This window comes from Tyto alba, unplaced genomic scaffold (assembly GCF_018691265.1).
Source record: "Tyto alba isolate M040663 unplaced genomic scaffold, T.alba_DEE_v4.0 Super-Scaffold_38, whole genome shotgun sequence".
Taxonomy (NCBI): domain Eukaryota; kingdom Metazoa; phylum Chordata; class Aves; order Strigiformes; family Tytonidae; genus Tyto; species Tyto alba.
This window is the reverse complement of record NW_024881313.1, coordinates 5,109,181-5,122,238: the sequence shown is the minus strand read 5'-3', so window position 1 is coordinate 5,122,238 and position 13,058 is coordinate 5,109,181. Positions and strand designations below refer to the sequence as shown.

Genomic DNA, 13,058 nt, shown 5'->3' with positions numbered 1-13,058 from the left:
CTTTTTCTTCATGTTTCAACTGATGCTTTTAGCTACAAAGTTCTGGGTTTGACACTAAAACTGCAGGTAGCTGTTACTAATCCACACAGAGGTGGAAAGGTCTGTTGCACAACTTGTGTCAGAAATTCCAAATAGCAGCAAGGTCTGACCTAACAAAAATTTGGGGGTTTAATATACTATCTTTTTAGAAATTTTCACATCATTCATATCTCCAAAGTCAGAATGGCATCAGAGCAGTATTACCACATAGGCTGATTTATTACATTAGCAAAAGAACCAAACCTTCATTTTGTGATAACAAAATATTAATTAACAACACAATACTAAATATAGGAGAAAAATAAATCATCGGCTAAAACATAATACAAAAACATTTGGAAGCAGAATACCCTGAAGACTTGCAATATTACACATAAATTTCCCTTGATTTTCCCAGGAAACTGCACAAAATGTACAGTGAGCATTAAAAGGTTAATGCATGCACGAACTGAGTAATAGCCTTCTATTTTCGCTGTTTGGCTTAATTTTTCTGAGGAACAGGAAAACACAGCCAATTTCCCTGAAAGAACACAAACCTATAGCTATACAGAGTGCTGCTAATGTGCTTAAGAAAAGAGCAACAGGCGCTATTTGGCTGCTTGTGCCCCATATGTTAATTGCCATCTATTTCATTTCCTAGCATTACAATTCTGTAAGAAGTGGCTAAGAAGAACATTTCCGCAGAATTATGATCAACTACAGTTTTTAATGTTTAATATACACAAGGCAATGACCTGACTGCATTCGCTGAAACCACAAAACATGTACGGCAGAATCTTCTTCTTTCAGAGGCTGGCTCTGTAAGCTGCAGCTGCATACCACTCTTGATTTCAAGTGCAGATTTCTCCTGATTAGGGAGAGGGAAGTCAAAGTTCATCATTAAGCAGAAAACCTCAAACATGCATATCAAACCCAGTCCAAATATCTATCCCCTTCCACAGTTTTCTGCACAGATAGATAGATACATACTACTAAAGTAACAAAACTAACCAGAAAGGACACCAATTCTTCTATTTTTTTTTAATAAATATCTGGAAAAGGAATGTAGTTATAAAATGCATCATCTTTTGTGCATTGTGGCTTAATATTTCATACAGAATCCCAGAAGTGCTTTAATTGAACCTTCAATATATTTTGCCATAATCTTTATGTTAACAGGACTCCTACAAAGGTTCCAGGAAAGAAATACTTCTGAAACAGAGAACAAGGGAACATATAAGCCATTACAGAAGATTGGATTAAAATGTACTTACCCAGGCCTCTCAAATATCATACATCTCCATTATGTAGGCTTTAGGCACCAAGCCAATGGTTCCCTTCATTTCTCCTACCCACCAGCCAAATCTATTGTACTCCTAATTGAAAACAATATGCAATATTAACCTTTAGTCTGATATAAATGCAATAGAGTTTTGTATGCAACTCCTTATGGATGCTTTTTCTTATATACAGTTATAATGATTTCAACTGAAAATTAAAACATTATATCTTTTTGTTAGAGGCATTCACACTCAGAGTTAGGCAAAGACAGAAGTTAAATTTTAGAAAGGGCAGGCATACTCAGGAAAATTTCTTGATGACGGCCACGCTTCTCTTTAACACCTACTAAAAATAGCCAACTTCTTCATCCTCTATTCATCACAAATACAAAAACCTTATCTTTGTAACTAAAATCTAATAGCACAACGTTGACATATAAGAATCAACGGAGATTCTTTCAGCATCACAAGACTAAACTCTAAGAAACTTACAGTCAACTTGTTTTAAAAACTACTTGGCCCAAATGTAAAGGGAACACTATGTATCTAATACATAATCTCTTTCTATGGACAAAGTCTACTATTGCTTTAGGCTTGCAGAAAATTCTACAGCAGATCTCATATGTCTGACAGATGACTAATGTACTTTTGTTTTAAATTTGTTTAGGTTTAGTGAGATAAATATGAAACAAAATTAATTATAATAGTTTAAAGAAATAATATCTTCCAAAAGCAATACCAAGTAAGAGTATTGTGGGATCCAAATTTAATTTTTTTCCTATGAGGTAAATATTTTAAGATCAATCCTAACAGCAGTTCAATAAATTGTAACAGCTGAAATTGCACGCACACATATATTGAGTTACAAATGAAGCATTATTAAAACAGAGACCCCATTCAAAATTGAATGATTAGTAAGATAGAAATTACTTTGGAACAAACACGGAAAACACAAAATATACAGATATCTCTGATAAGCAACATCTGCTTCCTGCTACGCTGCTCCTCTGATGAGAAAAGCAAAAGGCTGTAGGATTTTGAATTAATGGTCCTACTGCGATGAAGCTATTATTTTGACTGTAGATAAAGTTTTTCAGTTATAAATAGTCAAGTGGAGCTAAAGGGTTAATGGAGTTTCATTAGAGCCTAAGCTATAATGATTTGCTGCTGGCATATTTGGCCTGGTCGAGAGTTCTCTAGGGTCCTATGAGGTGCTTAGTGTACTCAGCTCTCCCTGTGCTTAACTGATGAAGCCCTGTTGATGGCCCACTTTTATGTGGGCCCAGGATTTTATTTTTATTTTTTAAAAAAAACGTGCTTGCACACAGGCACATATACTTTTGTATTTTCTTATTGTGGAAGGCTGAACACCAGCCTTAAGTGAAACATTTTCTTCCTTCTCTTCACAGTGAATTGGTGATTTAAAAGATTCTATCCTACTATCCATAAAAGACTGCAGTAAGTGTGATTTAAAGAAAATCCACATAGAGAGCAGCAGGAAAACCTTCATTTATGATGTGAACACACAAATGAGAAAGCTGCAAAAATAATTCCACCTTCTTCCCGCTTCCACTGTAGAACAGACTGCACTGAAGATCAGGTTCAGATACCTCCAGACTTCTAGAACAAATCCGTCCCCAGCAAACTGCTCTCCACAGAAGTTAAGAACTGCTCATAACCTTTCCCATGGGGGTACACATTACATCCTAAATCCTTAAAGGCTAAATAATACCCTGACACTGAGGTTTATAATGTTCCACATCAGCCTGTTTAAAAATCTATGTTTTATCTCACAATACACTGGTTAAATATACAAACTGGATTTCTAGACTGAAGTGGGAAATCGCTGAAAGGAGCAGTACTCACGTATACTACTGGAATCTCAGCAATAAATCTCTCCAAGAGAAAGCAACAAAAGATTTTAAGTTGTTACATGGAACATGTGAAGTGACTGACAAAAGTGATTAAGCAAGTTTTGCTAGACACCAGCCAAAAAAACAAACAATACATGAAATGAGGGAAGTGGCTTAGTTAAGCGGTCATTAAATTGCATATGACAAATGGCATAGAAAAAGCCTGTGGACTACATTATCCATTTAAAATGTTCCACTTAGCAACACTACATGAACTTAGAAACAATTGTTTTTAAAGAAACAATTCAGATACCTCAAATTAAAATTAAAAGCTGTTTTGAAAACTTTCTGGGTTTTGCTACTTACTAATACACCACTTACTGCTCTGGCATGAAGCTAAGTGAGAAGATGAAATGAATGCTGTTGTAACAGACTAGTAAACTAATTTAAGGATTCACTGCAACCATTATACCATGCAGACAGTATCGCAACACAGAAGCTTTTACTTTACATTACTATTCTTTGCATGGGTCTCAAGAGCAACATGAATCCCAATTAAACTATCTGCAGGGTACAGAAGTCTGAACAAAAATATCATGCAGATACCTGGCCACCAAGAATACAAAACTTTAATCTCAGGTTTTAGAATAATTAGGTAGCACTCCCTCTTAAACTGATTAAAGTGCAGACATTTCTCTTTAAACTCCTAACCACTCCTTTCTGTCCTCAGTACCACAAGAGTGCTTACGAGTCAGGCAGATAAGCAGTGTCCCCCTTGCCCAGTCCTTTCTTGAAGTCACATATAAGAATCCAAATTGACACATTGTTTCTATCAACGTTATCAATTCCAAACTCCTTCTTAGCAATATAATTTAATTAATACACTGCTGTCATGAGGTCCATATGTCTGTTACTGCTGCTTAAGATGTGTAGTACAAAGCCTAAAACCCCCATTTGTGGGAAATAATGATTAATGTGCAGAAGGGTAAGAATACAGTCAGGAGTTCTGTATGAATTTTTAGGAGTTGGGAAGCACAGTGCTTTTGCAAGCATCAGCTTCAGATCTCAGGTACCACTGGGTTTACCATCTGGTATCTCTCACTGCATTCAGCTCTTAAGATCACTGCTAACGTAGGCAAGCGACTATACTTCAGAAGGACTGATAAAATAATAAAGAGTCCTTTAATCTACAGGAAACCATTGTAGTCAATTTATAAGAAATATTGCATCCCTTTGTAGGATGTGTAATTATTTTCTATTAATCATGTGCTATAAAGCTACATTATGTGGTTATTCTGTTATCACTAGAAAGAGGCCTGCAGTCAGCTCCTGACAATGTTAGGTAATTACTAACACAAAGCTTCTTTCTCCTTATGTAGAAATGCTATCAAGATCCAGAGGTGCTGTGATGCTCGCTGTATGAAAATAACTCTCCAAAGAAATTCAATAACTGCAGAATGAATTGCTCCAAGGCAAAGAGGGGGCTAGGGGAGGGGGGCAGGGCCAGCTCCAGCTGCCCTGCGATGAGGGGAATGCGCAAGTGTGCGGCTGGGCCCTGCCGTGTGACGGGAGCACATCTGCCATGCCAGGCAACGCGGGGCAGGGCCGGGGGGGCCAAGGGGCCACCGCAACCCCTGGCAGACAAGCGCCAGGGCAGGGGAATATATTATGCCAAATAATATGAAACAACCACCTTAACAAATGACCAAATGCTTTCTAAGCAACTTCTGTGTTTTCACTGTCTGTAAGAGTGGGGGGTTTTCTGCTTCCCCAGCAGAAGCGTATTAACCGAAGTGAAGTAATTCCACGGGGCAGCAAGGAACAGGTTATGACTTAACATTTAACATGCTGGCAAAACATTCTCTGTACAGCGTGCTATGATAGCAGGGGAAAAACAAAAGTCATCAGGGTTTACAGGCTCCTTAAATGCTCTCAACAGAACACACTGTGACCAGATGCTCCTCCTTGTCCCCATCCCACCAATTTCACTGCACGGATGTGTATGTACATATGACCCCACGAGACACAGATCATAGAAGTTTTTGCACTCGGGGAAAACAGTAGGTGGAAATACACTACCAGTTTTTTACAGATATCTTTTAAATCCAAGATTTTTGTACTACATAGAGGAGAATTTTGATACGCGAGAAAATTTTTATACCCAAGGATTTCCAAAACAGTCTTTACCTTTAGAATAGATCCACTACGTAAATGAGGATCTCCAGATGCTTTGCACCATATTAACTTCTACTGACTTCAGCAAGAGTTGAGAACATCTGGTCCTTGTGCAGTTAGTCCCTATTGTTCAATACATATGGTATGGGGTTTCTGTGTTTGTGGGGTGGAGTTTTTTATTTGTTATGTTTTTTAAAAAGAGTTGCTGAAAATCATCATTGTGTTTCAATGTCTTGAAGAAAACAATGCAGTTGTATTTTAAAAAAAACACAGCTGAAGTGTGTGAATTCACAATTTTTCTCCTGCCCTCTTTCAGTGGCACTATAAAGTAATATTAACTTATGGGGTGATGATCTGCAAACTCTGAAAAGCAAAACGTATCTATAGCCTCGTTTGGAGTTTAAATAATTAGCCTCCCCTATCAAGCTAAAGATGTACGGGAAGCAGGGAGAAATTTTTTTCAAATAACATCCTGGGGGACAATTTTGGCAAGATAATATTTTAAGACAACTGTAATTCTTTCAGGAGATTCAGCTAAAAAGCTAAAAAGTTTTAGAACTTCCTTTGGTGTAATTGCTGAATGATACACTATCAACCAGGGAGCATTTTTGGCACAGAACAGCATTTTCTCTAAAAAGCAGAAAATGACAAATGTTTTAGATAACTGAATGAGACTTCTTCACAGGTAGTAGAGTTGTTTTAAGACAGCAATAAAATGGCCACCTTTAAGAATATAAACTTCAGATTTATTGTATGGTTGCATTATTAGGTTTTATTTCCTTCAATGACATGAGACAAAATAGACACCAATTAAAGAGTTCCAAAATACATCAGGGTAAACAGACTGAATTATGAACCAAAACTGGCCCCTGAAAACACCCTGAAATGATAGAAGGGCCATTTTATTTTCCATCAGATGACACAACACCTACATTTTTTCTAATCAGGACATATTATCAGTGTGCAAACCAACAGAGCTAGAGTCACTTTGCATTAGTCTATCTTAACTAACCTTCCATTTAAAGGCCTTCACTCTTACATTTAGAAATGCATCTATTTTATTTTCTTCTGTAAAGAATATACCTAAACAAGCCAGAAAAAGGAAATGTACCACCAAGTATTGCATTTTTGTTTTGATCAGAAGCATCCCACTGAAATGAATCTCCCAATGCTCCCACTTTCCCCACCTCGGCTCACTTTGCAGAGTCGTCATTCTCAAGAGCACACACGCTACATTTCTTTCAGATGAAACTGAAATGGAAGATGCACTTGAACGTGCTCCAACCACTATAGTGTGTTCTCATTACATAACACCAGACTAGACCTTTTTGGACATCAAACCCCTTTGAAAATGCACGGTGCGGAGCCCGGGGCCTCAGCACTAAGTGTTTCACTCTGCAAATCTGCTCCTATTGGTACTTCTTATGTGCTAAGGTAGACATGGGCAGTATGGTCATGGAAAGAGAAATTACTGTTAATACGGACCTCAGTACGTTTAGTCAGAAAACAGCTTGACAAAAAAACCACTCAGAATTTTAGTACGCCTCTCACATCTTTTTGAAAAACACTGAATAAATACATTTTATGAAGATTATCCATATAAAGTACAAAATGCTTACACTGATTATGAAACAGCTGCACTGTTAAGTTGCACTTCATTTCTTAAGCAGTAAGCTGAGCTATGGAAGTTTCTTTGTCTTTTCACTAAGCAAAAAATACAGGTTGGGTTGTGAGCATTTTTAACAGACATTTCTTGTATTGAAAGAACAAAAATCTACCACACTGGAAATGCACAATCACTGAATAAAGAGTAATCTAGATACCAAGTTAACACTCTACTTTCATGAAAAATTCTAGAGCAAAGGGTCAAGATTTCCATTAATCATAAATACCAGAGTGAGCAGCATTATATTGCATTGGCATGTACTGAAATAATAACAGGGAAGGAGAATTCCAGTTTCAGATCTGATTTCTGATTTTGAAGTATTATTTGTTGTTTTAATGTAAATATAAGCATAAATTAGATGGGAATGAAATTAGCTTAAGAGTTAAGAAATGTCAGTGATTCTACTAAGTAGGTGCCTCCTAACATCTAAGTAAATTTCCATTACTACTTGCATTTAGTGAATGAAATTACGGAATTTCCCAACACAAAACATGCACCTAAAGCAAACAAACAAATACTGCATGTGCTGCACTTGCAGAAATTGTGCATACCAAACTTTAAAATACAGGCTAAAGTTTTAAAAAAATAGGCTACCTCCACTCGTAGCTGTCTTTGTTTCTGGAAATTGATTTCTTGAGTAGAGCTATGGAAGATTTATAAAAAGGATTGTTATGTCATGGTTTGTTGCCCCATTTATCATATGGGTTTGAAAGCAAAGGCAGGCCCATAAATGAGTAGGAGTTAAGAGCAATCATCCTTTTAGAAAGCAGGACGCCCAAGTATTGCATTTCTAATAGTCAAGATTAACTAAGCAGTCAATATTAACTAAGAAATCTTATTAATAAGTCTCTCTATCGGTAAAGCGATAAAATGTTTTCTACTGCATAGCAGGAGAGGGGCATATAGTTTTCTGAAAGTTCACATAATTCATACCGTAAGTTATAAAAGCCACTTGAGTATTGAAGAATATTATAAATTAAAATTATAATAGTATGAGTTTATCTGTACAGATACATTGATCAATTAATTTGAAAAGTTAACTACTTTTTTAAATAAAGAAGTTAACAAGTACTGTTGCAACACTTCTGTTAATTCTGCTCAACATAAAAACTCAGCTTTTGAAGGAAACTCTCAAAGGTAGAAAAACCTAGAAAAAAGTTTGGGGATTTTTTTGTAAGAGCCCGTAAGACTGCTGCCACACAAAAGCCACAATGGACATAAATATTCAGATAATAGCTAAAATAGTTTTTGAATGCACTTTCAAAACAAGGAAAACAGGCTTTTCTACAGTAATTACAGTAGTCAGGCATAGGTATTTGTATTATCAGAGTACAAGCGTGCAAATCATGCTTACTGCACTAACACCGAATTTTGATGCTCAGTTTAAAGCAAATTATGGGGCATTTGTCTTTTCATAATGCTTAGCTATTTTAGGAAGTAAACATTGCCAAACTCTAACCTTGCTCGTTCTTCTAAAAGGCATTCACCTAGATGCTTACATGTAACATATTGCTCCTCTTGCTGTATTTAAATTATATCAATGCTCAAATTTGCTAGACTGGTTCATAATTACTTCTGCTGTACTAATGATCTTGTTTCTTGGAAACAAAATACTCACTTTTCCCCTCATTTCTATAAGGGTATGTGAAAAGGAGGTAAAAATATATTGCTGTGGCATAACTATTGCTGGGAGAGACAAATATCTATCTTACCACGTTCGTCAGAGCAAGCTATACCATTTATATTTCATTGTAAAACAAAGAACTATTACATGTTACAGAAATATGTTTGATATTTTGTTAATGCTTCACCCTTCCTACTATAATACTGCTATACTCGTACTTACTTCCTTATCAGCAAAATGTGATTTTAGAGAGTAATGCTCATACCTGGCTAACATATGATAGAAAGGCAATAAAGCCATAGCTAGGTTCAAGCTGAAGCTGAATTTATGACACCATTTTGGATCTATACACATTGCCTCCTGTCAGTACCTGCATCTCTCATCTTCAACCACTAGATGGTGTGAAAAAATAAAAAAATTGCCAAGGATTCCTGCCGACTGCCACAAAACCCAAGTATGAACGTAGTGGATTAGGAAATATTTTCTGAAGAAAAGTCTTGACCCATTTCAGGATGGTTACGTTCACTTTTCCTTTGGTTATATTTTCACTTACCAAACAAAGAGCTTGTAAATGATCAGACCTTGAAACTGAATCAAGCGGAGGGTTAAGATGGATAATTCTCTGGCACTTTCCCCTCCAGGGACCTTAAATTCAAAGCTGACAGTAGTGGCCAACACTCATTTTTCTGTAAAAGCTGTAACAATCTTTAAGTGAAACAGGGCTGAATTTTCTGGGCTGTATTTTGGAGTAGAAATCATTCCCAAAGAGAAAGCTCTATATATCTGGAGCAGCAGCGAGCCTGTTTCAAGGACCGATTATGGATTAATCACGGCACGACCACAAGACAGTTGATATACAGAGGACAGCTTAAGCTACTGTTTTTCTATTCGGCTCCATTTTTTAAATTAAATTTTTCACTCTTTTGGGGAAGGAGTAGCAAATTATTTTTTCACCTACAAACTGAAGATTAAGATTTTATAGTCCCCACACCGTACCAGAAGAACACAACCCACAGAGAGGCCTAAGTCATACAGTGGCATTAATTTGGTCATGGGCTTTTTAGGGGGAGGGGAAGGGCGAAGACGTGGTTATTTTAAATTAGTACCATTCTTCAGTGTTGTATAACTGCTTGAAAGTCTGCCCAATCCAAGAGTGTTATCCGGCCTTTAGTAATGCAATTCAGTTATTAGTTTAAGTGACAGTGAAATACCTCAAAAGACGTACATGGTCACATTACCATTAGTAATACAGCTTCTATATTTTTATATAGGACTGTCTTTCTATCCATAAATCTTAAATTTATTTAAACAGAAGCTGTTGCATTTATTATCTGGAAACATTGCAGTTAAAGGTATCATGGAAGATTTAAGCAACTGTGACAAACTCAAGAGTTTGAAACTAAGACAAACAGATGCCTTTCGTTACCATGCACCTACTTGTATGTTTCAATGACCTACAATATCTTTGGCATTAACTGTACTGAACAGCAATTGCATCTGAGATAGATATTCTACATATATTTTAAATTTTTTTTCAAAGAGAACTTGAAAAGCTCAGCTTTTTTTCTAATATGTGGGGAAAAGAGAAATTTCCTTTGATGAATTGTTCAGAAGTAGAGTTCAACTGACCATGAGATACATATTTTAGGAGAGGTTTTGGTTTTGTTGCAGGGGCTAAGGAAAAATAAGAAAATTAACCAACATTAAAGTAGAATAAAATTTCATGCTTATGCTGCTTATCATCACTTTAGATGAGAGGAATTATATTTCTCATTTGCTTTGCAAACAGGAAAGCAGTAAATTAAAAATTGCAAAAATCTGTCAGAGCAAACAAATTTGGAATCTGAGCTGTCAGAACAATTACACTATACACACAAAGATGAAAGCATAGTTCAAAAAAAACAAACCATCTTTTGTAGCAAGATGCCCAAAAAGTCAGAATCAGCACAGTCAGAAATATAAACCAGGAAACAAAAAACATAACATACAAGGTAATTTAGAATTCTACAAGGTTAACTTTTACAAGCAGAAAGCACATTGTCTCCCATTAAATCAGTCAGCAAATGGTAGCCAAGATTTAACAGGTAAATAAACACGCTTTTAAGTTAATTCCTGTTACATGGCTATGTTTTAAATGTGATTATAGTTCATTTGACAAAATAATTAATTGCAGTGAATATCTGATTGCAAACAAAGGATCTGAAAGGGAGTGCCAGTTTCCCCCCATAGAACTGTGGGAATGTGCCCTTCTGCCATGGCTCTCTTTTTACAGCTATATAGCCCCAGAAGCAACCCATACCTTGCTGAGAATGTAGATAATGTCACCACGTTTAAATGTCAACTCATCAGGTACATCTCCTGTGCAGTCCCACAAACCTTGATAGAAATTGGCATAATCGGTATTTTTGCTATCTGCAAGGAAAATGGCATCTAATTACAAAAGGATAAATATTGAGGGACTAAAGTTACTCTTTTAATCTCCACACAGCACAAAGCAATTTATTTGCGCACACTTCTTACTTCTCTTTTCAGAAACAGCTCCTTCATCCCACAAAAGCAAGTGGAAAACAAGTTTAATGTGCGAGTCCTTCACCGGCAAGTTGTATCACTTAAAAGACATGTAGCTACAGGTTTTCAAAGCATTTTCCAACTGCAGCTTAAAGCAGCAAGTTTTCCTCTAGTAATATATTCCCAGCAAGCCATATTTGTATCTCAACTTGAAGCTGATAAAATTGCTACAATATAATTAATAATAATCTGTGAAAGGAAGCCAAAGTAAGTATTTTGTGATATGTTACCCCTCCCTCTCCTGTTCCAACAAAACTAAATAACTTCTCTGAGAACCTTGGAGATAATCCTTGATTGTTCCTTCTGAAATATTGGAGAACTTGGAAACTGTTGCTGAAGCTGCATTTTAAAAATATTTGTGTCAGCTCCAGTTTAGGACATTAAGGTCTGGCTAAACATGCAACTACACTACAGTCATAAACTCATCCTTCTAACAGGATAAGCACAATGGATGTGCTGTGTTCAAGCTGCCATACAGGCCATTAACTGATTGATTATTTAGCACTCTTTGCTCTGTAATATGGCAATAACACAGTAATAAATGCTTTGTCATACACTTACAATACAGACTACATCTACTGAAACACAGTGCTTACACATGGTTAAATACACTGGGTGCTTCTGTTACACTGCAAACTATTTCCTGTTTTTAATTCCATGAGAATGGAGTGTGATGAGTTAATGCAAAAAGAATGTAAGCAATACCACTAAGATGACCAGTTACATTATGTATACACTAACCAGACAGAATGTATATGTACTAATAATTTACATCACTGGAAAGCTATCTTCTAATTCTGATAACATAAATATCCCTGAACTGGCTGGATCAGGGCTGTCATCTTAGTTTTGTTATATGATCCTTGAACAGCAGGCTTGCTGGTTATTCCAACATGTACCAGTTACATTTGCATGTCGTTAGCACTCTACACCATTATTTATAGTTTACAATTTAATCATGATTGGTTCACTTTATTACTGAAAAAATTCCTGCTAAAATATCAAGTATCAAACGATAGAAAGTGTCACACTATAAAAAAATATAGCACTATTCAACCTGTGGTTTTCCCTATTTTGACAAATACCTACATTTTAATTCTAATACTCAGTATGAGCAAGAGCTGCTTGTTTTCTATTTATCCATTTCAGTCTGTGTTCTGGGCTATCGTGTTTTGATGGCAATGCTGTCATAAGGCTAAATATTCTCAACCTTGAATTTAAAGCTGCTATGCAAGTTAGCAACCATTTAATTTTCCATAAACTGGTAATTAGTAGCTACCACTTACTATATAGCACTAGGGGGCGTTCTGAGTAGCAGTGCACAACTTCTATCCCACCAAAAGCAGCAATACATACATATACAAAAACTCCTGACCACTCAGAAATAAGAGAAGTCGTTACTGCAAAATGCATCGACAGAGGATTTCAAGAGGAAGGTGGAATCAGTTTGAAATGCTGCACCTCCAAATTTTGGCCCTTTCCATTTGTCAGCTCATTATTCACCAATTTCACATTAGAAATCTATAAGTAGTAACACAGGTTAGCGCCAAATTAATTTGTGATAAATATTAAATCAGAATCTCTCCTCAGTCTTTTGATACAGCACTGATCACAGTTCCCAGCTCTATCCTGTAAAATATAATGTAAGCCCATGTGAGAAAAAAAAATAAAAGTGCTATTTCTGTAAATCTCACCTTTCAAATCTTTCAGCAGTTGTCTTACTGATTGGGATTAAAACACATTAATCAGGACTTCTACTTCTTCAGAATTGCACTGAAATGAATCATGACTTTTCACACTGATCTTTATCACTTTGAAGTCTGTTCTTACCTTTATGTGCCTGAAGTAACTCCTGTTAACAGTAGTGGGAGTTA

The 13,058-nt window shown here is 36.3% G+C and overlaps 1 protein-coding gene across 1 annotated transcript in view; it reads right to left on the bottom strand.

Annotated features, from left to right (window-relative positions):
* Window positions 1-239: 239 nt before the first annotated feature.
* The window catches only part of SKAP2 (src kinase associated phosphoprotein 2), a 121,371-nt gene continuing 108,552 nt past the window's right edge, over window positions 240-13,058 (bottom strand). The window contains exons 11-13 of the mRNA XM_032991441.2: window positions 10,916-11,028; window positions 1,293-1,394; window positions 240-886 (exon numbers count right to left, since the gene is read on the bottom strand). Coding sequence (XP_032847332.2) covers window positions 1,302-1,394; window positions 10,916-11,028 — 206 coding nt within the window. The 3' untranslated portion in view covers window positions 240-886; window positions 1,293-1,301. The remainder of the gene's footprint in view (window positions 887-1,292; window positions 1,395-10,915; window positions 11,029-13,058) is intronic.